This window comes from Tasmannia lanceolata, unplaced genomic scaffold (genome assembly GCF_043159265.1).
Source record: "Tasmannia lanceolata isolate RefF3 unplaced genomic scaffold, GAP_Taslan_0.1 ptg000023l, whole genome shotgun sequence".
NCBI classification, from domain to species: domain Eukaryota; kingdom Viridiplantae; phylum Streptophyta; class Magnoliopsida; order Canellales; family Winteraceae; genus Tasmannia; species Tasmannia lanceolata.
In genome coordinates this window covers 4854644-4882131 of record NW_027518700.1, presented here as the reverse complement: position 1 = coordinate 4882131, position 27488 = coordinate 4854644, and the positions used below count along the sequence as shown (strand labels likewise).

The following is a 27488-nucleotide window of genomic DNA, read 5'->3' as shown; positions in this document are numbered from 1 at the left end:
ACCATGGGTTCAACCCAATGTGCAATCAAACAAGTAATAGAAAAGTGTAATGCTTTATAAGCCCTTCTCTTTCTTTTCTCTCATCCGATTTGGGACTATCGTTTCAACTACATTACACTATTCTCTTTCTCTTGCAAAAAGTAACTATTTTCAAAGAAAAGTTTTTCTTTTTCCAAAACACACTTAAAGAAAATATTTTCCAAAAATTGTTTTGACCAAAAACACTTGATTTTGAAAAATCTTTAACAGAAGGGCAAATGGAAAACCCGAGTCAATTGCATAGAAGACCAAGGTCAATGTGAGTGTTGTCTTTGTCTAACAGATAGTAGACATTTCGATGTGAATAGTGACACCTTACAGCATTGTGAGATTGATGCAACTGAAACTTAGTAGATGATTGAGATTATGTTACCATCCTGAGTGGAGGCTGCCTAGGCTAGGAATGAGATTAGGTGGGACCCAGACTGGTATGAGCAGGGGCGGAGCTAGGAATTTATAATTTTGTGTGTGTGTGGGGCGGGGGATGGGGAGGGGGGCGTGGCCACTAAACTAGCTAAGCATGTATGTACATCTATGCCCCATATAAGGGGTTTTGCAATTCAATAGGGGGTCATGGCCCCCTCATCCTATATGTGCCTCCACCCCTGGGTATGAGACAGGTTTAAAAGGCCTAGCGTAATGCATTCCATTAGCGGTGGGGCTTTGGGCCTATTGGTTAAGTACCAAACATTTGGACTTGTCCCGTATCAGGCTAGGTTCCACCTAGTCCCATACCTAGCAGGCTCCCACTTAGGACTATAGCCGTAACAGGTTAGATAAAATCTTCATGGTTTTTCTCCGAGTTAGGAAGGTCCTTTTGTTGCTTCAGCACAAGAATAACGCAACTGTAATTGATTGGGCTTCGTAAAACTGTTTAAAAACTCATCGAGTCATCATGGACTTGCCCCCATTTCAACTTAATTTTACCTTGGGAGTTATCATATCATTTAACTCCTTTGACAGCTCACCGAGTTGATAAAAAATTGATGATGTCGATCACTGAAAAACTAGTTTACCTGCTTGAGTTCTCTCTCTCTCCCTCCTTTATCAAGTTCCTTCACAAAATAGGGTTACCCGAAAACAGAGACATGCCATCAATTTATGAGCAAAATACCCATCAATTTATGAACAAAATACCATTGTAGATGAAAATACATTGTAAAAAGACCAAAATACCCATGATGCTCTGTGATATGTTTTGATTGGATGGGCCCAACAACTCAACTCAAACCCATGCATCGAGCAGGACCCACCGTTTCACCTCATGTTTTGATGGGGTAGGTCGCATGATCTCCAACCGAGTCCATCTACAAGGTGGGGCCCACCATTTTACAACTCATGTTTTGATGGGGTGTGGCCCATTTTTTTGCACCCATGCATGGCATGGGCCAAGAATGCTAGTCTATACAGAAATGATATTCCCACACCCTTGATTCAAAACATATCATTGAGCATCATGGGTATTTTGGGTTTTTTACAAGGTAATTTTTTGTCTTTTCACATACAATGATAGTTGGGTCTTTTATGTCAAAAAGAAAGGGAAATGATTTCAACGCCACAATGTTTTGATAAACATGCGCTCCACTTGGCTCCACTTGTTTGTCGTGTAGTATTTAAAGGATATTAGGGTTCTCAAAAGCTCTTAAAGCCCTTTAAATGCTACACAACAAACAAGTGGAGCGCATGTTTATCAAAACATTGTGGCGCTGAAATCATTTCCCAAAAGAAAATGTACTAAGGGTACTTTGGTCACAAATTGTTGGGATGCCGGGACTTGCAAAACTCACTCGAATGTGAAGACTATTTGCAAATTTTCAAACTAGAAGACTATTTTTGCAGAAGACTTCTTTTGCAAAAACTCCAAAAAAATATCTACTCCCGTTGCATCAATCATTTCTATGGTGTTTAAAATGCATGAGACTATGTTTTTCTATTTTCTTGATATATTATAATCCCACAGACAAGACCCCATTGTATTCTGTTGAAGCAGCCCCTTTTTCTACATGGAGGCACCAACCCTAACTGAATTAAAGCAGTCTAGGTTGAGATTTGAGCGATGAGATACAAATGTCAATTCATATTATATTTCTTTATTCAAAACTAATCTCAACTTTTCAAGGAGGATTTTTTTTTTTTTTTTGAAATGGCAATAAATATATATCATAGCAAAATAAAAGGAGGCCGAGATCGACCACCCATATATACAAAAAGAATGAAGTACAAAGAAAACCCCTCCTTTAATAGAACCACCGAAAACACCACGCTTAGCTAGCGAATCCCCCTTATCATCTGCCGATCTTCTAACATGCTGAAAGCCGATAGCGGACTCCGCAGTTAGGTTCTCAATCTCATAAAAAATGGGAAGAAATCTCCACAGAGGAGCCACCTCACCTTTCAACCAACGAATCACATTTAACCTTTCAAGGAGGATTAGTCTCCCTTTCTTAATCTTTTTGCACATTGTTGTTCAGATTCAAACTTGTGACATATTTTACTTGCATGAGACAAAAGTGGTTTAGGTAGGTATATGGAGTAGTTGTGTGATAGATCCTCTCATATAATATAGGCCTGATGGTCTTAGTTCTAGGCTGTATCTTTTACTTTGTAATCTTTGCTTCAAGTGGAAGCTCTTGGACTGCGTTGGCCAGGGAAAATAGTCACAAACGTGACCAACCACTTCAAGAAAGTTGGGTTTTGTTTCTTACTTTATCAATGTTTCCCTGAAAGCATTATTGACATAACATGTGTTATAAATTTACATTGAACAACGTTCTAAGTTCTGAAGAGAAGAAAAGAAGGGAAAAAAAAAAAAGAGCTTCTAAGGATCAAAAGAAGAAAAGGTCAAAACTTCAAATGGCCATAATTTTTAATTTATTCTGACCATTGGATCATTGCTTATTATATATCAATGAAATTGTCTTGAGGAGCTCTACAAGGGTCACTCTTGCTATACTGAATTCGAGTATCGAGTGTCGAGTCATTGTGAAAAACTAGTAAATAGAGATATTTTATACTTATATTTAGGGAAATGGTATCAGCACTACTGTATTTTGATGAGGGCACTCCTCACTTTATTCAGAGTATGGTATGGCCGGAACCATAGGATGATCCAAACCGTCCATTAGATGGGCCATAGCCTAAATAGGTTGTGCTCCAAAAATCATCTCCATAGATTTATCCTAACCCGCCGATCTGAATGTTAGAGGGTTGATCCTAACCCTCTATACCCGCCGATCTGAATGTTAGAGGGTTGATCCTAACCCTCTATAGATCGGAGGGTTAGGATCAATCTATGGAGATGATTTTTGGCCAATTTTGAGGCTTTGAGAGTCTGTCACTCGTATATATAATTGTAACTGAAAACAAAATCACTATTGTTCTAATGAATTGAATTAGTTACCATATTTTTCTTAATGATTCAAGAAATTCTTAAGGTTGATGACATGTTCTTCATTTCTTTATCTTTGCCATTTCTGCTATGCTAAAAATGGTCATAAACGTGTGGTGGAATGCACGGCTTATTAGAGATAGTGAGACTGTGAGAGGGTTGTTAGGATGCTTTGCGGAGAGCCATTTGTCAGCTCACTTTTGCAGGAGAGAGCAGTGACCTCAGATGAATTAAATAAATCAGACAAGATATGCGTAAAAGTGAGCTTGTGTGGTTGTTCTCTCCTGCAAAAGTGAGCCCCCAAATGGCTTTCCGCAAAATTGCCTAGCAGATCACTGAGATTAGGATTCTAATTCTAAACCACTATGCAAAAAGCCACTGAACGATGGTGGAATCCTAAATGCGGCTTGATCAAGGCTTATGAATCAAGGGCCTGGGATCATCAAAATCATCCGGTGGGCACTATTGTTCGAATTAACAGGTTAGAACACTAAATGAGGTAGAAGTGGGGCTCAATGTCCTTTGGGGAGGAGCATAGAAGTGACTTTCTTTTTAACATTTAAATATCAGCTGATAAGACATAAAAACAATGTAGTTTTCACGAGGGAAGTGATATATCCGCCCCCTTTTTTTAACTTGGGACAGCCAGCTCCAGTGGATCTATGACTGCAGCACATCTATGACCGCTACCTCTCACGTGGGAAGGATTTAATGGGCCTGATTGCTACGTACACTGAAGCTGGTTGTCTCATGTAAAGAAAAGGGGCAATTTATCATTTCCCTTTCACTATTTTCAGGTTTAAACTCCTAGCTTTGAAAAGAGTAATGCTAGGGAGGCCAAGTGTAAGACCAACTAGGGGGACCAGACAAATGGGTTCTCGCCACAACATCACAAGTGGCCTAAGCCAGCCCATAGGTTTAGGGAAATCAACAAAAATTAGATTTATTTTTTTCACACATGGCATATTCTCATTGTTGGGCTCCCCCATTGGTCTTACTCTTGATCACTAAATCATTTTCCACATCGCTTTACTTTTTTGATGTGGGATCCTTTGCTTTCGCATGAAACCCCCAACAATCCCTCCCTCCATGCTGAAGCAATGCGGGAACTACGAAATCTTCCTAAGGGATTTTCTCTGTCCTCAAGGGTACGCCGGGGGTATCGAGATCTTCCTCAAGGAATCTTCTCCATCCTCGAGGGTACACTCAGGTAACCCCACCCAGGCTCTAATATCAATTGTTGGGACCTGAGTAGAACTTAACTTTAAAAGCTAGTTGTTAAGGCGAGGGTGCCCGAGTCCTTATAAGACATTCCATGTCACTTTACTTTTCATATGTGGGAAATTTGCTTTTGCGTGGAACCCCAACACTGACCCGCAGGTGAAAAAATCCCTATACTTTGTGTAAACATCATGTACCCAACTAAGGTCCTCTCCAACACAATCATCTCCATGAATGATTAGAATAAGTTTATCCTAACTCTATTTCTATTGTAGCAAGGAAGAAATATACTTTCATATTCACTTACGCAGCCAAAAGGAAGCACTAGTAAAACCCTTGATTGCTAAGATGTTGATTGTAGCTAGGGGTGTTCATTATTCGGTTATAACCAAATAACCGAACCGAACCAAATTGGTTTGGTCGGTTCGGTTAGGTTTTTTTCCTTTTCGGTTCGGTTTCAGTTATTTTTTTTTGGAAATTCGGCTATTCGGGTTCGGTTATCTCAAAAAAAAATTCGGTTAACTGATTAATTGAAATTATGGATAAAAACAATTATTTTTCCAAAAACAAGTGTTATGTGGGCATTTAGTAGGATGATCAAAACCGTCCATTTGATTAATCACAACTTAATTAGATTGTGCTCAAAAACTCATTTCGATAGGATGATCCTAGCCCTCCGATCCAAACTGAGATTTTGCTTTTCTTCCTTTTTTTCCCACTATTCTGTGTTATTCGGTTATAACCGAATAACCAAATTTTTAATCGGTTTAGTTTCGGTTCCGTTTTTGAAAATTTCGGTTCGGTTTTGGCTATCGAAATTTGATAACCGAAATAATTTCGGTTATCAAAATTCGGTCTATTCGGTTCAGTTATAACCGAACCAAGCCCCCTAGCTGTAGCCAAAAAAATTATGTGGGCCTACCCAAATCGACATTTATCTACGACCACACATCATATTCCCCATCACACAAGTTCAACCAGGCCACTAAAAAATCAGACCTTTTTGGTTTCAGTCCATGGCTCCCCTTTTGGCGGCACGAAAAGTGATAAAACCATAAAACCCCACACACCTCATATTAACTGTCTGCCTTTTTCCAATGTCAATACACCGTATCCTAAGCAACACATACCCCAACCTCTCTTTATCTCTTCCTCTCTCTCTAGCTATCTTTTGACTCCTCTCCCAATTTTGTTTTATTTTATTCAGAGTAGTAGAACACCACTATCAACAGAGAAAATAGTACTACTTCATGGTAAGTAAGGAAAAAAATGAATTGTATCGATTTTCTAGCTTGGTTAGATGGGGAATTCAATGGGGCAGTGTAATTGATGCAAATGGTTTTAGAAAGTCAACAAGTGCTTTGGATTTAAAAGAGTGGTATTGGGTTGTTTAATTTCTCTTTTATTAAGTAAGCATGAGTAGTTGTTTTATGGGTTTTTATTAGTATCAAGTTCTTTATCATTTATTTACTCTGCTCAGGATTTATTACCTTTTGCTCTGTTGTTTTGAATTCTCTTACCCTCTGCCATTGCATTTAATTCTCCATTTAACCCATCTGTCTCTCCTCGCTCTCCTTCTCTCTCTCATTGACTTGTTTTTCCTTCTTACGTCTCCTTTTTGCAGTAAAGAAAATATCCCATCTTTATCAATGGCCTGCTAATTAGGCCTCACCACATGCTTAAAAGCTTAAAAGCTTTCTGTGTTTTTTTCTTTTTTTTTTGCGGGGTTTGGTTTCTGTAGAGGGAGATGGGTTTTTGGAGAGGAGTTGAACCAGATCCAAACCTGCATATCTGGTGAGTTCCTTTTTATGTTTGCTTAGCAAAAATGTATTGGGTTTTGTTTGAAATCAAACAAAAAGGCTCCCTTTCTCCATTTCCACAACCATTTGTTGCTTTACCCTCACCTCCTCCCTCAAATCTATCAGCTAATTATTCCAACTTGGTGAACAAAATCAGCCCAAGTATTTTGCTCATCATTATAATCCTAGCAGTTATCTTTTTTATATCAGGTTTGCTCCACCTCCTTGTTAGATTTCTCTTGAAACCCTCAAATAGAGATCCTGAGGATTTGGAAAATGTGACTGCTTTACAAGGGCAATTACAACAGCTATTCCATCTACATGACTCTGGGGTTGATCAATCCTTCATAGACACCCTCCCTGTTTTTCTCTACAAGGCCATAATAGGATTGAAAAACCCATTTGATTGTGCTATTTGTTTATGTGAATTTGAGGCAGATGACAAGCTAAGATTACTGCCCAAATGTAGCCATGCCTTTCATTTAGAATGCATAGATACTTGGCTTTTGTCACACTCCACTTGCCCAATTTGTAGGGGTAGTTTGCTCCCAGATTTCTCCCCAAACAATAATTGCTCTATTGTTCTTGTTCTTGAGGCTGGGAGTGAGAGCTCTAGGGAGATTATTTCAGACAGAGAAGCTGTTGTTAATACAACAGATATTGAAACAGGGGCCCATGTGGGTTTTCATGGGGAAAATGAATTTGGGTCTACTTTTACTGATATTTCTCAAAAATCATGCGAAATCGTTGCTAAAGAGGACGCGATTTCGGCAATTTCGGACGCAAAAGTTGTTCCTGTCAAGCTTGGGAAGTTTAGGAATGTTGATGTAGTTGTTGGTGGAAGTGAAGGTAGTAGTGGTAATAGTAATGTTGATGGGAGGAGGTGTTTCTCCATGGGTTCTTTTGAGTATGTTTTAGATGATACCTCTCTATTGCAAGTAGCGATAAAACCATCAGTTAAAAAACAATCAAGTAAGAAACCTTCTCTGCCCTTACAACCAGGCCACAGGCAAGCAATGTCTGAATGTGATTGTCATTCCAATAGAGAAGGGTTTAAGGATTTTGAGGCTCTTAGAAGTTCTGAGATTCATGGGGATAGTAGTATTAGTAGTATCAGTACTACAGCTGATATTGGCAGAAGCAAAATAGAGAGCTTTTCTGTTTCGAAGATTTGGCTTCAGACAAAGAAGGAGAATGCGTCAATGGACGATTGTTCGAGGCGGGCTTTCTCATTCCGATTGCCATTGCATCGATTAGGAGCTGATGATCAAAAGTTGAAGATAAAGGGCAGTAAGAGGACTATTTCTGAAGTTAATGTACCAAGTTGGGAGAATCAAAGAAGAGAATTGGGTTTGGATGAGGAGGCTGGTAGCTCTAATATCATGGAGTCTCAGATTAATCCACATTCATTTGCAAAAAGAACATTATTTTGGCTTGTGGGTAGACAGAACAAGGTGGTTCATTCATCATCAACATCCCATATCTGAATCTTGGAGTTGGTAGGATCAGACACTCTTGGATTTCTGAATTTTGAAGGATACAGTAGAAGAGGATGAAAGAAAAAAAAGAAAAAGAAAAGAGAGAAGAAAGGAAATCCAATATAAATCTTTTCATTTGGTTGAAAATTGTATGTTTCACAAAGAGTGTTTTATGTGGAAGACAGATTTTTGTTTTGTTTTCAGTCGAATGTTTACTCTTCATATGTTGTTGTATGTTTATTATTTTCCTTTCTTGAATCATGGAATGGTTAGATTATACGCGCTCTTGGATCTGTGCAGTGATTGCTTACAACTTTTGAACCATTCTTTATGAAAAATCCCTTGTACAGATCTTTCTGTTTGCTGCAAAAATGTAGATAAGGAAAATTCATCATTTCCTTGTAAATTCAAATGTTCACTTTTTATCTCAGATTCATCATTTCTTTGCAAATTCAAATGTTCACTACTTATCCTTTCCACTCTTTAATTTCTCTTTGTGGGTCTTTTTTCATTTTCGAATTGTTTGATTACATGCTCTTATATTTTTAGGTAAACAGCAGAGGAGTTAAGAGAAGGAAAGAAATATCCAATACACGGTCTGATGATTAAATTGTTCTTTCAAATTCGAATTTTCAAATGTTTTTTTTATCTCCTCTATCTGGGTTCTTTTCCCTTCTCATGAACCTTGAGTCAGTTTCATGTGGCTGCTAATAGGTTCATGATTTGGACTTGCAACACTGAAAAAGGAAAGCAAATGGTTATAAAAAATGAAAAAGAAAAAAAGGTAAGCCAATGAAAATCTTTACATTGTTTTGGTTTTTAACCTATGATTACAATTTATTAGATGATATGGATGGATCCACATATATTTCAAAATTAAAATAAACATCTGTAGTATTGTGGGTTTTTTCTTTCCACTGTTTTAAGCTGGTGGGTCACAGATAGGGGTGTTATGGATCCAATTCGGTTCAAACCTACATGTTTGGTGACGATCCATTCGGATACTCAAGTCAACTCAACTCAACAAAACCTTTGTCCCAAACTAGTTGGGGTCGGCTAAATGAATCCTTTAGAAAAAATGGTAAAAAAAATAATAATAATCTATTTGGATCCTTCATTGGTCGAATCCTATTTGGAATGTTCTTCAGTTCATACTTCCAGTGTTTGGTTCACAATAAATTTTAAATCGGACCGTTCATCGGAATGCCCAGGTCCTACCTATGTTGTATATATTTAGACTTTTAAAAAAGTTAGAATTAGTGTGTCTATGAAGTTTATTCAATCAAATGAATCCCTTATCTATGACTAATCTAAACTTCTAAATAAATTAATTAATGCTTGTAGACCAAGGAATTAATCTGAATGGCACAACAAGCGTCTAGCATCTAGGATAAGGCTAATGCCTAATTTTTGGCGTTAATGCCTAATCTCTTAGGGGGGAAGAGCTTAGAAGGAAGGAAGAATCCAGAGGGAGAATTGACTTGAGGCTTCATTTGTTCAAAAGGAGAAAAATAGTTTTGATTAGGAATTTTATACGACTATAGTAACCTTCATAAATACTGTTTCATTTACAATATGGAAGGTATTTTCATATTATAGCAACCTCCAATTGAATATAGGATGCATAGATGGTATTTGGATCTATTTATGTCAAATCTGACATAATTTTGGACCTTACAATATGGATCCAAATCGGATCTGACGAATTCAACCCTTGTGCCCAAGTCCTGTCCAATTAAGTTCAGACCCTTTGGAACCATTGGACTGTCTCAGTCCATCAATACCCCTAGTCACATAGAGAAGGAGAGAGCCAAATAAGTTATGTGTGTGTACAGTTTGCTAGAGTTAATGCATACTGATGGATGTAGGGTGGCTTGATTTATGAGAGGAAGGTTTTATGACCTGTCTCTTGTGAGGATATTAATTTGGGCCCCGAGAGCAGTTAAGATGTGTGTGACCTAACCTTACCTTTTCTTGTTGCCCCCTACATTGTTGCATTTTTGGGTGGTTGTTAAAAATACAAGATACTTTAATTTGATTATGAAGCTAAACTTTTCAAATTATTGTGTCATTTTTGTTTAATACGAAGGTTTTAAGGAACCTTGGTTTGGTGATTTGATCATCATTTGGATGGATTAGCATGCTCTTCACATGTCTACCCTGTTGTATTTGTGACCAAGAAGAAGTCAACATGTGGTTAGGTAAGAGATTAGATGTCTTAAATTATGGTGGTATATGTATGTCTATGTGTTTGTCTTTACTCTCAGAAAGAGAAGAACTTCTTGAGTTGTTTACATGGTGGCATCATTTACTCATGAAAACAAAAACTCCTTTGTATAGGAGAACATAAACTCCCTTGCAAAGACAAATACTCCCCTACCTAGGAAAACAAAAGCTCCCTTGCAAATATAAATACTCTTTTGTATAAGAAAACAAAAGTTCCCTTGTAAAGACAAATTCCCCTCTCTCACAGGTTTGGTGGTCTGCGTATGGTGATTGAAACTGTAAAGTGTTGCTCACCATAAGCAAAACCTCCCTTAATATATTCATAGTTATTTCCCATCTACATATGTTGCCTGTCAAGTCGTTCAATGACGTTACTCGGTTATCCATTAATTCGCATTGACTCAATCGAGTTCTGGGTCAACTCATTGACTCATAAATGTTTTATAATTGCGAAAATCAGCTCCTTAAAATGACTAAAAGGTGCATTTGACTCCATTTCTTGTGGATAACAACTTCAAACTCACCCTAGTGAAGCTATTGTTTGGGATAACTCACATGACATTAGCATCATCCTGACCATTTACCCAGACTCCACAATGGGGAGTGTAAAATCACTTCTCGAATGATTTCAGTTGTTTAAGATGACTTACGTGTGAACCCTTTCAGTTTTTCCTTATTTACACTTTGGGGGGGGGGGGGGGGTGATGGGTGTTGGCGGGACCCCATGCTATATGTGGTCCAGGGTGGAAGTTAGAGATGGCCAATACGTGTTATCGATTGTTAGCAATCGACATGTGTTTTCGTGTGGGGATGACACATCTCTCGCCTGCTTGGAAAACTGCGCCAACAAACTTGAAACTTTGGGTAGTGAATGAGTCACATGTAACTCACTTTCAAGAAGTTGTTTTGAAACAGGCAGGGTGCATGAAAGGGATGTAGCGTGGGGTACTTGAAAGGTTAGCCTCAAATGATTTGAAAGGGGATTATGGACCACATAACATGAATGAGGGTTAATCCCTCAGCAACCTCTGAAGCTTGATCCTAGTCGTGACACGTTCTTCAATTTGTGTTCTAGTGCCAAGGCGCAACTAACAAAAGGGCGATTGTATTATCATCTGATTTTTCATCATTAGCAAAATTTTCTATCACAATGGGTGATTGTTGAAGATACATGTACATTAATACTAACCATAAATTATCGAGCTAACTTATTGACTATGATAAAAAGGGGAAGAAATGATTAATAAAGTCATCGGATGACCGGTTGATTTTGATGGTTTCATTGAACACTTCCATAATTTTGTGTATTTATTACACAAATTCTGTTGTTACCTATTGTTATCAACATTAAAACCCGTTGAGTCGACTCAAAACTTGACTGAGTGAACGAAACTCCTATCACAATTTTGGTCGGCTTGCCATACAACTGTGCTTGCTCAAATCTTTTTTCAAGTTCTATTCAGGTACCAACTCAACTCGATTGAGTCGGGTTTGATTGACTGAGTTCCCAAGTTTAGTAATCAGTTTAGAATTAGGGAAACATTAATTTAAAAGAAACATAGAAAAGAAACAGAGCCGAAATATGCAAACTATGGAGAAGGATTTCTTTCTGTTCGGAATTGCATTAAAGAGTGGAGGATTTGAGTAGTTTTCTTTTCCCTTCTTTCTTTTCTGTTAAGTCATGGGCAGTATTGGTTCTCTATTTCTCATTAGGGTGCAACTCTTGGGTTGTAGAATGTGTAATTGGGTTTATTTCCTCAGTATTCACCTGTAATAGTGAGGACATAAAAATTCTGTGATCATTGTTCGTTCATCTACATAAATGAATTTCAATTTTTATTTCCTGGTCAATCATCTATATCTCCCTCATTTTACTATGTATAACATTAACTGCAGCATCAACAGTAACAAAAAATATACTTCCAAAATTCTGGTTTTCATGTACCACAAGTAGTAGTACAATCAAAGAGCCAAATAAATAACAGACAAATAACAACCGAACCAAACCTTACAAGAGAAATAGGCCATCTCAAATCAGTTCTGAAAATCTAGAATTGAAACAACAATAATAACAATAGCAGTGGCAATGTCCATGATCCTATCCATCACCACACAGAGAAGTAGCCAAAACAGTTCAAGTCTTCTTGTTGGGTTCAAAAACATACTTGATGATAGAGTCTTTGATAGAAAGAAGATCTGGGAACTCTTTCTGAAGCTTTGAAGCATCCAATTCGTTGTTACTCCTCGGAGCTACTATCACCTTTGCTTGCTCTTCCAAATTGAAGTTGACCCATTTGAACTCAGGGTCTATGTAATCCCTGTACATTTCTAAGATCTCGTTGTGGCTAACCACGCCCGGATTGGTGAAGTTCCAGATCCCCCTACAATTCCTTTTTGCCATCTCGATGGAGATCGGTAAGAGTTCATCCAGCACTGTCATGCTATTCGGAATGTTTACCACTTTATTGTAGCGGCTGATTTTTGTGATGAAGTTCCGAGGATTTTTGAGGTCTGATGAAATTGGCATCCTGACTCTAAGGGTGCAGACATTCTCGAATTCTCTCAGAAGCTCCTCCACCTAGAACATTAGAAAGCCACTGATAGTACTTGAAATATGCATGGATATAAACATCTATACATACATAGAAACACACATGTACAAACTACTAACAACATTGTACCAAAAATTTCATCCCATGTTGAAAATCTGCAAAACCTTTGAGATACATCTGAAATGATTAGTAAAAAAGGGCTTGAAGAACTAATCGAATAATCATTCAAGCCACGGAGTATAATTGTATCTTCTTAGATTTTGAGAATTAAGCCCTAGTAACTGTAATGATCTTGAGTCTTGACCCACATTATAGCTTAAATGCCCAAATGGGGGACAAAAGTACATGTCTAGGCAAATTTCTACAACTTTTAAAACAATAATGCGATGATATTTTCACGCCCCCTGCATTATGCATGCGCCCCCCTTACAATGTAATTTGACGTCAAAAAGCATGAAAGTTGTCCACTTTTCACGTCAAATCACGCGTTATAAGGGGGAGCGCATGTGTAATGCAGGGGGAGTGAAAATATCATCTACGTAATATTTTTTTGAATGGTAACTTTTAAAACAATAATTTTGATGCAAGATTTAGCTAATAAGGGAGATTTCACCTATCATAGGAGCCATAGTTATCTATGGACCATCGCTATCGTCAAGATGCATGACCTATCATCTGCAACTCATAGTCTGAATGATCCGACTGTCCGATCAATGGGCTGTTTTGTGAACCACTGCCCATAACTTTTCTTGATATTGATTGTTGTGATTCAAGAATATCAGATTGTTGTGATGCAAGATAATTGAGGATGGTACACTTCACAGGTACTTAATACATTGAGTTCTAGTCTATCCTATGTAGTTATACACAATACATTTGTATGAATGTATGCATTTATATGAAAAAAAAAGTAAGAAAATTACCATGGCCTTGGTCTTGGAATAGAAGGAGCCTATAAAATTCGGTTTGTCTTCCTCCTTGAACCCAACCCCAGATCCTTCAGGGTGTTCAGTATCATATTCGAATATGCAACCAGTAGCAAAGTTTACCACCAAAAGTCCTTGTTCCTTGCAAACATCCGCCAAAGTAAGAGTTCCCACCACATTCGTTCGAATCGTCTCTACCTTATGAGACTCGCACCAGTCTACATTTGGTCTACCAGTCACACCAGCAGCATTAAAAATGTGCGTAGGCCTCACTCTCCTTATATCCTCCAAAATTGCTCTTCTATCTTGCAACCTTCCTTTCCCGTACTCGAATTCTATCCCCCCTTCCTTACAAAGTTTCCCCAGTAGTCCCCCTATCCACCCTGTCCTGCCATAGATTAAAAACTTCAATTTTGACTCCTCTCCTGAGGTGCCACTCCCCCATTTTTGGCACTCAATGAAGCATGACTCATCATAGGCATTCCCCACGGACGAGATCCGTGGATGAGGGAGAAGCGCACCCGAGACATCGCCCCACCAATCTGGATTCTTAGTGTACCAGTCTATTGTCATTCTTAGTCCCTCTTCCCATGGAGTCCTCTCTTTCCATCCCAACTTCTTGAGCTTTTGATCATCCAAGAAGTAGCGTTGGTCATTGAAAGGTCGATTCTCTACGAATTTTATCATTTTGCTTGCATCTTGCTTGAAAAGCTTACAAACATCCTCGGCCACGTCGAGCACTCGCCTCTCCCTCTTGGTACCAATATTGTACACACTACCAATCACTCCACAGTGTAGAATCACCTCAAAGGCCTCTGCTACATCCTCACAATAGAGGTAACTCCTTACATTTGATCCATCTCCATGGATTGGCAATGGGGCCCCTTGCATTGCTAGAAGGATGAATTTTGGGATTAGTTTCTCTGGGAATTGGTTGGGTCCATACACATTGTTGCCACGTGTTGTGATCGTGGGGAGCCCGTATGATCGACGGTAGGCCATGACAAGCATCTCTGCCCCGGCCTTAGTTGCAGAGTAAGGATTGGTGGGGAGAAGTTGGGAAGCCTCAGGATTGCCCACGTCGGTATCAATGTCGGTCTCACCATACACCTCATCGGTGCTGACATGGATGAAGCGATTAATCTGACGGGTGACCTTGCAAGCCTCGAGGAGGACATGGGTCCCATAGATGTTATTGTTGGTGAATTCGAATGAGTTTCCGAATGAGTTATCGACATGAGTTTGGGCTGCGAAGTGCATTATGGTGTCAATACCCTCGGCTACGAGGAGGTGATTGACAAGGTCTGCACTTGCAATGTCACCCTTAACAAATTTGAAATTGGGGGAGGATCTTGAAGGAAGGAGGTTCTTAAGGCTTGAGCAGTAATCGAGTTTGTCTAGAGCGATGATCTTGTAATTGGGGTAGTTTCTTATTAGCCTATTGGTGACGTGTGAGGCAATGAAACCAGCCGCGCCGGTTATAAGTATGATCTTTGGAGTGTATTTGTCTGGTTGGTGCGACATTTCTTCTTCTTCTTTCTTCTTTTCTTTCTTAATCTGCGTTTAACTGAGGAAAAGGAGAAAGAAAAAAAAAAACTTCTGAGGCCTGCTTTAGTGGCCTTCTAATTGGAGAAAATGGTGGAAAAAACAAAAGAAGATGAAAAGAGAAGAAAAGCTTTAGCTTCACTTACCTTGCCATTGGAGCAATTGGGTTTGCTTTTTATGTAATCTAGACTCTAGAGGATTGATCCAATGTAATATCTTACAACGGATTTAAAAAACAATTGATGGGATAGCAATCACAAGGTAAGTTATGGGTGGGTGTTGCACCTTATTGGTTTCAAGTAGGACCATTGGATCATGGTCAACTAGTTCTTAGGTCCTGTTTGTTTTAGATTTTGAGAATCGATTGTGAGTCCAAAACTGATTATTGGAGTCTACATTAAACTGAGTCCAATATTCAGTTCTGTAATCACAATGGTTATCAAAATCCAAAACAAACACTGTTCTACCACAATTTTGGTGTAGTAGGTGCATGTTGTTACATGGGAACATTCCTCACATAGTAAAAGCTATTGTTAATTGAATAGAGAACAGATGGGGAAACAAACCTGGAACTCTCTTTCTATGAAGAAATGTGAGTGAATAAAGAACTTCTACTTGCAAATCTGACAAGACCCATGTAAGAAAGGTATTAATGGTGTAATTACAATGTCCTTTGAAGGGAAAAAAAAATTGCAATGTGGATTCAAACGAATGAAAATTCTTACTTTCTACTAATTGGATTTTAGATCTTGTGATGGAGATAGGGCATACAGTTATGGATCCAGTTTTGAAGTTGTTTGTTTGTGAAAGGTTTGAATGAATTGAGAGAAATGGAATGATGGGTGATAGTCATAGGTTGTTAGAGATAAAGAAGGGTTTGTGGAGTGTAAAGAGAAAGAACGTGGAGAATGAGAAGTAAAGTATGGGAAGTTGGTTAGAGAGACAAGGCGCCAACTTTGGGTTGTTACATATCTATTATTTCTTATTATTTTGGTAGGAAATACACGTGTGAAGGGAAAATCGGCTTAGACGATTTTTATAGGTAGATCCTTTTTTTAAAACTTGGGACAGGCCCTTTTAGTGTATTTATGACTACTCTTTTACATTAGAGGAGGCTGTTGCATGTAAAAAGAGGAGCAATTACATCATTTCCCTTTTTATAAATCATTTTTTGGGACAATTTGTTTTCCAAAGGAAAATTCAGGGGAAGTGATATATTCGACCCTGTTCTTCCCCTGGCCACCCCCTCCAATGTTTTCATGATTATTCTTTTTATACTACAAGAGGGCGGCCCGGGGAAGAAAAGGGGGTGAATATATCATTTCCCAAATTCAGACCATCTTAACACCTACCGGATTACTAGATAAAGGGAAAGATGATACAATAAAGGCTCAAAAGCCACCCTAACTCAGAACATGGGAGAGAGGGAGAGCCAACGCTCTACACATAAGAGCGATAAACACTAAGCCTAAGAGATCTAAGTGCTCGATACTTGTGAGTTACATAAATTATTGGGGCCCTGCTTAGGTATAGGACTAGGTGGGACCCAGTCTGGTATGAGACCATTTTAAAGGGCATAGCCTGATGCTTCCCGGAGCTTTTGGTGTATTGGTTAGTATCTAACACCATTCCGAACGTCCCATGAGTAAATGAGGACTGCAATTTTCTCTTTAAAAGGAGAATGAGAAGCGTTCGAGGACACACCCTTAATCTATTAGAATGTTTGAAGAGTTGAAGAGACTCCAATTGCAGGCTCTGTTTCATGGTGCAATTTCCATGGGATTTGTGCTACATCTTCCATGCCTATAAAATGCTGATTAATTAGTTGTTTTTCGGCTGGTTTTTTTTGGATTCGGACCCAGAACAATTTCTCAAAATTTTTGTTAAATGTGATCCAAATTGCAAATAATGATGATTGTAGAATGCATTATTAACCATACTCGTGTTACATTCTTAAGTGGGGCCTACCTACATATGAGACTTGGTGGGATACAACTTGGTATGGAACAGGTTTAAAGGGCCTATCCTAATATGTTTATCTCTAAAGTATTTGACGTATTAGTTAGCTACCTAACATTTAGTATTTAGATCAGCCACTACATCACATGTTTGAGTCACGAAAGAGGCAACATGTAAAGAGGACTACGGTAAAAAAAAAAAGTCAGATGTAAAAGCCACCAACCACAGAGTGGGCCATCACAAAAGGGACAACAATTAAAAAGGCCTACTTGGAAAAACGCAGAGTTAAAGCCGCCATAAAATGCCCCACGACATGGATGCTGAAGGGTAGTAGAATGTTATGGTCCTAAGTTATGGGCCTGCTTGGTACGAGACTAAGTGGGAACGAACGTGAAATGGGATAGGTTTAAAGGGCTTAGACCACCGCAGAAGGGCCACCATCAGCTCATGAGCTTTTGGCACATTGGTTAGGTACTAACGCATTGTTATTGTCATGATCTTACATTCATTAAGATGCCAGCAAGATCATACATTTATTACAAAGAAATCAGGATATATGAATATCCTCTAGCAACAGGACAGGTATAATCTTCATGGATATATGAAGCTTAACGAAGCATCTCATTACATGCTCTTCGTTAAGATAAATGTTAATAAAGCCACCACTATTGTTTATGCAGGTTGGTAGCCCTTGAAAGCATTAAGCAAATCCTCTCCCCATCCAAAGCTCTTCAAACCCTACAAACACGAAACAAAGATCTTAGCAATGGCAACAATCCACTGTCAAATTGATGGGCCATAGCCCGAGAACCAAAGTCGTAAAATATTCCCAACCGTCAGATCAACAGGTCTTCTTGCTCATTTTTTGTCAATAATCCAATTGCAGGTTATAGATTAATAATCCCCTGTTTGTTTTGTATTTTGAGAACCCGTTGTGAGTCCAAAACTGATTATTAGGCTCAAAATTAAGGCCCTATTTGTATTCAATTTTTCGAACTAATTGGGAGTCCAAAACTGATTATTGGACCTTCCAATAATCAGTTTTGGGCTCGGAATCTGTTCCCATACAAAACAAACAGGGCCTAGATGAAAATTTGAATTTAATAATCAGTTTTGGACTCTCAATTGGTTCCCAAAATCCAAAACAAACAGGGCCTAAATATAACCTAAAATGCAAAACAAGTAAGGCCTAAATGTTTAGGCCCTGTTTTGATCACAAGAATAACATTTTCAATGGAAAAAATTTTCTTGGAATTTTTTTTTCTTTCCAAGATTTACAGGGAAATGATATGATTATGGTTAATTTCGAGAGATATTATCATAAATTGAAGGTTCCTCTTAAGTTAGAATTGTATAGGGTTGGCTCAAATATTGTTTTTATGTGTTGAAAAAAAGTACGAAATTTTAGAAATATTTTTCCTTTCCAAACTTTACCAGAAAATCCCTGCAATCCAAACATGACCTAAAGAGCATCTAATCCATACTTTAATTTGATGAACAAGCAATAGAAGCGATTGTGAGTAGTGATGACTTACTGTTGATAATCGATTTTAATTTTGCCAGCGCTAAGATCCGCAATTTCTGAGAAAGCTTCCTGTGATAAATCGAGTGTTGCCTGGCATGAGGCGCAGTGATCATCAATCATGACAACAACGCTGGACCCTCTACATGGTTGGGGCACACCTTGGTTTGTAGGACCGGTGCACCGTATAGAGTACCTCCTCCCACATGCAGCCCCGTTATCCCATATAGCGTCACTGGCAGAGGCAAGCATGACACCCTTATCTTCATGACCATAGCATGATGAGGCTGTCACAAACACAGAGTTGAGACCAATTACTCTAAAAGCTTAAGCTGTTAGAATGCGTGGCCCCTCTTTTTGTTTCTGGATTGGCCGTACATATGAATTTTTAATATCAAAGTGTCGTGGAGTTTTGAACAATTGAACCCATGAGGCAATGACCTGATGTGAGGCAATAACTCTATACCAAATGAGCTTTAGCCTAAGTGAGTTTGGGCCATGTTCATTTGTGACAACCGATTGAGAACCACAAGCCAATTGGACTCAAAAGTAAACGTAATTTTGAGTCCAACAATCGGTTTCGGTTGTCAAAATCTTAAAATGAACAGAGCCTCTACTTGTTTGAGAATGTGAGAGCCGATTGTGGGCCCCAAACTGATTGTTGGACTCAAAATTAAATGTAATAGTTTTGAGTCCAATAATAGGCTTGGGCCCACAATCGGTTGTCACAATCTCATACATAAGGCTCTATTCGTTTAAGATTATTACAACCGATTGTGAGTAGGGGTGGCAACGGTTCAGTTTCAGTTCAGTTTCCTATGAAAAGGGGAGCATTTATCATTGTCCAAACCGAAACCCGAAGCGAACCGATCATCGGTCTGGTTCTACCGAACTGAAATGTGAAACCAAACCGATTCAAATTTCAGTTCGGTTTCGGTTCGGATGATTTTGCCACCCCTAATTGTGAAGTGCCAAACATGGCCAAATCGTTTAAGATTATGATGACAGATTGTGTCACAAACCAATTATTTGACTCAGAATTACATTTAAATTTGAGTCCAATAATGGGTTTGGCACTGACAATCGGTTGTCATAGTCTTAAACGAACAGGGCCTTATTGTTATTTAATTAATCATTTATACTTCAACATGAGATAAGCATGAATCCGATACATGATACAGATGGAGATAATATACTCACGAACGTAAGGTGCAGTGTGGTATATTGCTGTTCCTGGCACTGCATCCGTCAATGGAACAAGGCCTAGTACAGCTGCAAACACCAAGGCCACACATATTTTCATCCATATTCTCATCACTGACCCTTCACTCTCTTTCCTCTATAGCTACACAAATCTCGGTTTCTTTCACAAAATGGAGAGCTTTGTGTTCCCTTTTATAGCATTGACATGTTAGGGTTATTAGGGTTTAAGCAGGATGCTTAAAGCATTACACCCAAGGTATCTAGTTTGGAATACCAAGTTTGTTGCCTCCAGCCCCTATATATAGAGATACATTAGGGTTAGAAGAGGTTAATGGGCTCCAGCCCAAATGGGCCCACTACACCTGGTCCATTACCTATTGGGCTTATATTAGAACATACATGGGTTATATGATATACCCAACAATCTCCTCCTATGTTCTACATATAGCACAATCCAATAGATATTTAATGTGATGTCCAAACAAAATTATTGAATCATTCATATCACCATATCAATAAAGATTTGTAATCCAACTGAAAACAAAATTACTTTAAAGAATATCCAAGAGTTTTAGAAATAAACTAAACTCAAACATAAGCAGTTTCACATGTAGGTGAACTATTTAATCAACTGAAAAGAAAATAATAGTTTCCACTGCTCTATAAGGGTTCACTCATCAAGTAAGTCATCCTCATCAAGATCCAAATTGAGGTAATCTCCTCCATTTTCGCCAATTCCTTTAAATTATCAAATATGAATTTCATTAAAAAATGAATCCAATCATTTGTGTATTTTACTAAAAGTATCTAGTTCTACCAGAAGAACTTAGTACAATTTCATAATGGCTGAAAAATAGATATCAATATCAATAAGCATCAATGTCAAGTTTCAATCAAGAACCAGACCTAAACAGTTTCTTTACAAAGAACCATTCCATGTTTCCATTTGGAATGTTACAGGCATCATATCCAAATTGAGTTAAGTTGTATCATCAAGTTTGGAATGAAACAACCATTCCCAAGAAGGACATGTCATCAAATGTGGAATGACATAAAGATAACTGTAAACATCATTGAAACATATCAAGTGCTTATCTTGGCCAAGATAGGGAGATTCGAAAAATTCAAAATAATATGAATGTAGGTTAAGACACATCTACACTGTCTTTAACCCCATCACCCCCACAGTTTTGAATATTCGATCTTTGTTCAGTCCCTTCGTAAGAGCATCGGCCAAATTATCCTTCGATCTCACATCAACCAAAGTGATAATACCTTGTTCTAGAAGATAATTCAGCGTGGCATGTTTCAGCCTGACATGTCTCCGCTTACGATTAAAGAGTGAGTTTTTCACAATCGTAATTGTTGCTTGATTATCACAGAACAAACTTAAAGAGTTAATCTTTAAATGGGTCAATGGAATGTCCAGGATCAGATCTCTTATCCACTCTGCTTCATCTCCTGTAGAAGCTAAAGCATAAAGTTCTGATTCCATAGATGACAGAGCAATACAAGTCTGTCTCTTTGACTTCCATGCAACAGCGGCTCCACCCAGTGTAAAAACATAACCACTGGTAGATTTACTGTCTCCTAATTCTGATCCCCATGATGCATCAGAATACCCTTCCAGGATAGGAGGATGGCCAGTATAACATAGAGCATATCCTTGAGTACCCTTAAGGTATCTCATCAGCCTCATAAGGGCATCCCAGTGCTCATGGCCAGGATTACTAGTGAAACGACTCAGCATGCCAACTGTAAATGCTATGTCTGGTCTAGTGCAACTCATAGCATACATGAGACTACCAATCAGTTTAGAATAATCTAACTGATTCACACTGTCTCCTCCATTAGAGATCAGCTTCTTGGTATAATCAAATGGTGTCTCAATCGGTTTACACTCACTGTATCCCCATGTAGAAAGTAGTTTTTCAATATAATGGGCTTGGCTAAGAGTAATCCCCTGCCTTTCAAAACTTACTTTCATACCAAGAATGGTGTCAACCACACCAAGATCTTTCATGTCGAATTCTTGAGCCAAAGTGGTTTTCACGTCACTCACTACAGAGAGATCGGAACCAAGAATCAACATATCGTCTACATACAAACAAATAATCGCAACCTTATTCGACACAGAACGATAGTAAAGGCATTTATCTGAGTAACTGGTCTGAAAACCAAAGCTCTTTACTACCTTGTCAAATTTTTGATGCCACAATTTAGGTGCTTGTTTAAGACCATACAAAGATTTGTGTAACTTACAAACTCTGTTCTCGAAACCTTCCATGACAAACCCTTCAGGTTGGTTCATGTAGATTTCCTCAGTGAGGTCTCCATTAAGGAAAGCTGTTTTTACATCCATTTGATGCACAACATACTTCTCAATAGAAGCCAAAGCAAGAAGAATTCTTATCGTTGCCAAATGACAGACGGGTGAGTAAACATCAAAGTAGTCTATCCCACTGACTTGAGTATAGCCCTTAGCTACTAAACGTGCTTTATACCGAGCTATGGATCCGTCAGGATTAAGTTTCTTCTTCAAAATCCACTTACAGCCTACAGTCTTAGCCCCTTTTGGCAAATCGACTAGCTGCCAAGTTTGATTTTGTAACAGAGAGCTCATTTCATCATCAATGGCTTCTGCCCACAACAAAGAGTCCCTAGATCTCATCGCTTCCTTATAGGTTGATGGATCATTCTCTACATGGTAGGTCACAAAATCCTCACCAAAGTTCTTGGGTACTCTATCTCTTGTAGAAACTCTTAAAGGTTCTGATGTAGAAATCAGTGTAGGACAGGTGTCAGAAGTATTCTGTTCAAACTCTTCATGCGATTCTGTAACCATTTCAGTATCGCCAGGTAGGTTCAAGCCATGATCTCTGAGAAATTTATTCTCAAAGAATACTGCATCTCTAGATTCTATAACCAAATTGGTAGATAGATCCAAAAACCGATCAGCAGCACTATCTTCTGCACCACCTAGATAAACACAAGTGTTGGTTCTAGGTCCTACCTTAGGTCTCCGAGGGTCTTGTATCCTCACATAAGCAATACAGCCCCAAGTCTTAAGAGTGTCATATCTACAAGGATGTTTATGCCATAACTCATAAGGAGTAGAGGGCAACTTAGAGTGTGGTACTCTATTCAGGATGTGATTTGCAGTTAAAGCTGCTTCTCCCCAATAGCTAGTAGGCATGCCAGCTGTCAATAACATAGAGTTTAACATTTCAGTTAACGTCCGGTTCTTACGTTCAGCTATGCCATTAGATTGAGGTGAGTAAGGAGCAGTAGTTTCAAGTATTATGCCCTTAGAGGCACAAAATTCCTTGAACTCTGTCAAAGTGTATTCTCCTCCTCTATCACTCCTAAATCGCTTAATTTTCAAGTTCAATTGATTTTCAACACGATTCTTGAAAATTTTAAATTTATCAAAAGCTTCATCTTTCGATTTTAGGAGATAAATATGACAATATCTAGAAAAATCGTCTATAAATGTGATTAAATACTTCCGACCACCTCGAGTAGTGAAACTTTTAAAGTCACAGAGGTCAGAATGTATTAACTCAAGAAGTTGTGTGCTCCTAGAAACCGAACGAAAAGGTTTTCTAGTGATCTTGGTTTGTGCACACACTTCACACCTGTCAAATCTAATCGATGTATCTAAAGGTATATTATAAGTTTTAGCAAGTGTGACCATTTTCCTATAATTCACATGTCCCAATCTAGTGTGTAACAACTTAGGATCAATCAAAGTAGAACTAACCTGACTAACGGTTTCATTTGCTAAACTCAGTCTATACATACCATCGATTAAGAAAGCATAGCCAAAATAATAAGAGTTAACAGTTAAAGTTACTCTACCACTTAAAAAAGATGAACACATGCCAGCATTGTCTAAAAGACTAATAGAAATTAAATTCTTTTGAATAGCAGGAACTACTTTAACATTTTTTAAAGTTAGTATTTTACCTGAAGAAAGGACCAGGTTCGCAGTTCCAGTGTGAGTCACCTCTGCCTCAGCTCCACTAGCCACTGTAACGGTCTCTCTCACGCCAACAGCATCCGTAAGTAGTTTCTTCGAGTTGCAAACATGACAGGTGGCTCCTGTATCTAACCACCAGTCTGAAGAAGTACTGGCCTTACCATTGCCTAACATGGCAATAAAACTCTTAGGCGCAGCACTGCCCACCATCATATGAGCTTCCTTTTGTGGTGTGTCAGATTTAGCCTTCTTAGGTTGTTTACACTCTGCAACAAAGTGACCCCATTTCCCACAGTTGTGGCACTTGCCCTTCTTTTTCTGAAAGATAGTCTTTTTGGCCTCCAACTTGGGATGGTCACTTTTAGGTGACTTGGATTTCCGAGGAAATTTCTTGGGATATGTTACCGCGTTAGCAGCAGACTGTTGCTGTCTAACCATCTCCAAGTTATTCCTAGCTCGATTCTCATCTTCGATTCGAATGAATCGTTTGAGATCATCCAGTCCCACTTGCACCTTTTTCCGATACATCTCGGTTTTGAAATAATGCCATGCAGATGGTAATTTATATATAATTGCACCCACAAGAAACGAATCACAGACTGCTATTTTTTCATTATTCAACTTAGATCTCAAATTCTCTAGATCAGTAACTTGAGGAGTGATTTCCTTGTCTTCTTGAAACTTGAAATCCATGAATTTGTCCACCAGATGGGTCTTGGACAATTCCTCCTCCTTCTTGAATTTAGCATCTAAGTTGTCCCATATTGCTTTAGCAGTGTTAAATTTACTATAGGTTTCTGCAAGACGATCTGAAAGACAATTCAATAGGTAGTCTTTGCAGAAATCCTCATCCCTAAGCCATTGAGATTCATCAACGTCTTCATCCGTCTCAGCAAAGGTACTCAAAACAGTGTAGAAACAGTTCATGTATTTTAGACTGAATTGAGTCTTTCGCTTCCATGAGGTAAACTCAGATCCACCAAATGAGTGAAGTTTGACCATCTCAAAAGGCATAGAAATCTTTTCCATTATATATTTCAGTGAAATTAAAAATTGGAAAGAGTGCACCTGATTGACGAACCGCGAGAACCCAATCCAAAAAAAAACTGAATCGAACCGAACCGCGAAGAACGATCGAGAAACGATTACCAAAGGAATCAGCCCCAACGGAATTCAGCTCCAAACGGCTTGATGTCAGCACCCAACAACCCCAAAGGATTCGGCAAAGGAGGGTAACTGCAAGATGGGTTTCGACCACCAAGATGAGAGTGAAAAAATCAACCACCCATGACCAAAACAGAATTTGGATTGAGACGAAACCACTAGCAAATCGTGTCCGTGGGTAAAACAACCCACGCCCGAATCTGTCTCTGTGTGGAATAAAACCACACCCAAATCTGTCTCGCTTCTTGCTCGAGCAGATTTTCCCAGATCCACGCCCAAAAAATTTCCACCACCAAGATGTTTACCCCGACAAAATTTTCACTTCAGAACTCCTTCTTAGGCAAGTAGGCTGCCGAAGGACTAGTTGGGAATTACTATCCCGTATAAGCTCTGCCCACCTCTCCAACCAATGCATCCAATAGGCGGTGAGAGAGTGAGTAATCTATTTTCTAAGATTGAGGGCAGTTATCGTAATTACAGAAGGAATGGGGATCCGCTCAAAAACTTCAATAAAGAGGCGAGATCTGTTTGATCACAAGATTAGGCAATCAAAAAATCTCTTACGAGAGAGTGGCAGACAGAGGATGGAAGAAACCCACAAGCGAGAAGAAAAAACCACGAGCGTAGGAGAGAGACAAACGTTCCAAAATTAGGGTTTTTTTTTTTTTTTTTTTTTTTCACAGGTGATTTCCCAAGAAACTAACTTCCGGAGGAATCAACCCACTCCCAAAACGATCTTGGAAAATAAAGTTGGAAACCGAGTTGGGCTCAAAATCAATTCTCAGAATCCCAACCAGGAAGCGGATACCGAAAGCAGGTAGCAAGCCACACCGATTTTTGGTGTATATGATCTTTACTTTCCTACAAAAGGCTCACACCCAAAACAATCTATGTTTCTGTGTGAAACGTCAAGCGATGAATCCCCTTGCCAAATTAAAGCGTGATTCGTCTGTTTCGTCGAAAAATAAGAAATTCTTCCGGCGGCTGATTTTGGAGAAGAACCCACGCCCAATCTTGAAAACCCACGGCCAATCAAGCGATGGAAAATTAGGGCTCTTAATGCTTTAAGATTGTTAGGGTTATTAGGGTTTAAGCAGCATGCTTAAAGCATTACACCCAAGGTATCTAGTTTGGAATACCAAGTTTGTTGCCTTCAGCCCCTATATATAGAGATACATTAGGGTTAGAAGAGGTTAATGGGCTCCAGCCCAAATGGGCCCACTACACCTGGTCCATTACCTATTGGGCTTATATTAGAACATACATGGGTTATATGATATACCCAACATGACATTCCCATTCCCATTCATCACTGACTAGTCTTATCATCTTTACAAATAGGGAAGAAAAGGGTGTGAATATATCATTTCCCTTACAAATATGGGCAGTTGTTTCTAATGTCCACTCGTTGACACATGCGCAAAAGACAAGGAAGTGAGCTTGTATCCCTACCAAATTCAAAAAAGCTGTGGAATTGACCAAATCGTTAGCTAATTCCATATCATGAGAGAGACCAGCACATCCAGACTTATCTGTATACACTGTAGTTTTGTGGGCTATGAGATCTTTGCAAATCACAAGAGAAAAGTAGAGGTGGTCTAACTGACACGGCGACTAATTTCGAGGCACAAAAAGTCCAACTGAGGCTGACAACACTTAAGATTTTTTAATCTCAACCCTTTACAACAAGTGAAAGTCGGATTTTAATGCCACAAAGTTAGCAGACTCCTCTCCCTCTTTTCTAATGCCTCGCTAATAATCCTTGTTACAAATTAAATAAAATAAAATAAAAATCCATGTTACTAGTCGCTTAGCTTGCTTAAGCCTAAAACTTGATTATTTAGCCATTTAGAAACCCATGATTAGTAAATTATACATAATTAGCTTCCATGAAGTGATCCATATCTCACATGGAAGGTCCTATTAACACTAGGATCTGGGCATTCAATAGTCGTGATCACAAATGCAAAGGATCTAATCAAATCAATATTTATTACTCTAAGAGGAATGCTAGACTCACAGGAGCCCTTGCAAAAAATCAGGGAAAGGGCGCCCTCATTGGTTAAAACTGCTTTATGGCAGTTATGACTGTGATTTTCTGCGCATCCTAAATTGGTTTTGACCAATGAGGGCGCCCTTTCCCTGTTATTTTGCAACGGCTCCGGTGAGTCTAGCATTCCTCTTACTCTAAACGGATATAACAATGCATATAAATACAACACAAAAGAAAGATTAAAAACTCATCTTGATCGGCCATGACAGTGATTGACCATACTGGATCTTCTGTTGCATCTATGGGTTGCTTGATCTCTGGTGGAGAAGATCTCCTTTGGTCTTACAGATGGCGGGAGAGACTGGTGGTGAAACTCTAACCTTTACCGGCGGATGAAGTATCCTCCGGTAGAGGCTTTACCGACGAGGTCTCTACCTGTCGGCTATCCGTTGATATAATTTATACTGGCAGATATTTTGACTTTTACTAGT

At 38.8% G+C, this 27488-nt stretch overlaps 3 protein-coding genes across 4 annotated transcripts; 1 reads left to right on the top strand and 2 right to left on the bottom strand.

Moving 5' to 3' along the window:
• The first annotated feature begins 5763 nt into the window (after positions 1-5763).
• Positions 5764-8202, top strand: LOC143856643 (RING-H2 finger protein ATL13-like). The gene has a single exon (XM_077366909.1). It carries the CDS (start codon positions 6474-6476, stop codon positions 7932-7934), a length of 1461 nt encoding a protein of 486 aa, XP_077223024.1. The 5' UTR covers positions 5764-6473; the 3' UTR covers positions 7935-8202.
• Positions 8203-12042: 3840 nt separating this feature from the next.
• Positions 12043-16043, bottom strand: LOC143856799 (trifunctional UDP-glucose 4,6-dehydratase/UDP-4-keto-6-deoxy-D-glucose 3,5-epimerase/UDP-4-keto-L-rhamnose-reductase RHM1-like). 2 transcript variants are annotated; one of them, XM_077367085.1, is made up of 4 exons: positions 15946-16043; positions 15741-15797; positions 13627-15196; positions 12043-12729 (listed from the first exon to the last, which is right to left on the bottom strand). In XM_077367085.1, exons 3-4 carry the CDS (start codon positions 15151-15153, stop codon positions 12286-12288), a joined length of 1971 nt encoding a protein of 656 aa, XP_077223200.1. In that variant the 5' UTR covers positions 15154-15196; positions 15741-15797; positions 15946-16043; the 3' UTR covers positions 12043-12285. The 2 variants fall into 2 exon arrangements, with proteins under 2 accessions (XP_077223200.1, XP_077223199.1); XM_077367084.1 differs by having other exon boundaries at positions 15900-16039.
• A 1464-nt stretch (positions 16044-17507) lies between these two features.
• Positions 17508-20279, bottom strand: LOC143856748 (EG45-like domain containing protein). The gene is made up of 3 exons (XM_077367022.1): positions 19856-20279; positions 18669-18942; positions 17508-17871 (listed from the first exon to the last, which is right to left on the bottom strand). The coding sequence occupies exons 1-3, from the start codon at positions 19968-19970 to the stop codon at positions 17865-17867; spliced, it is 396 nt and encodes a 131-aa protein (XP_077223137.1). The 5' UTR covers positions 19971-20279; the 3' UTR covers positions 17508-17864.
• Positions 20280-27488: the final 7209 nt, after the last annotated feature.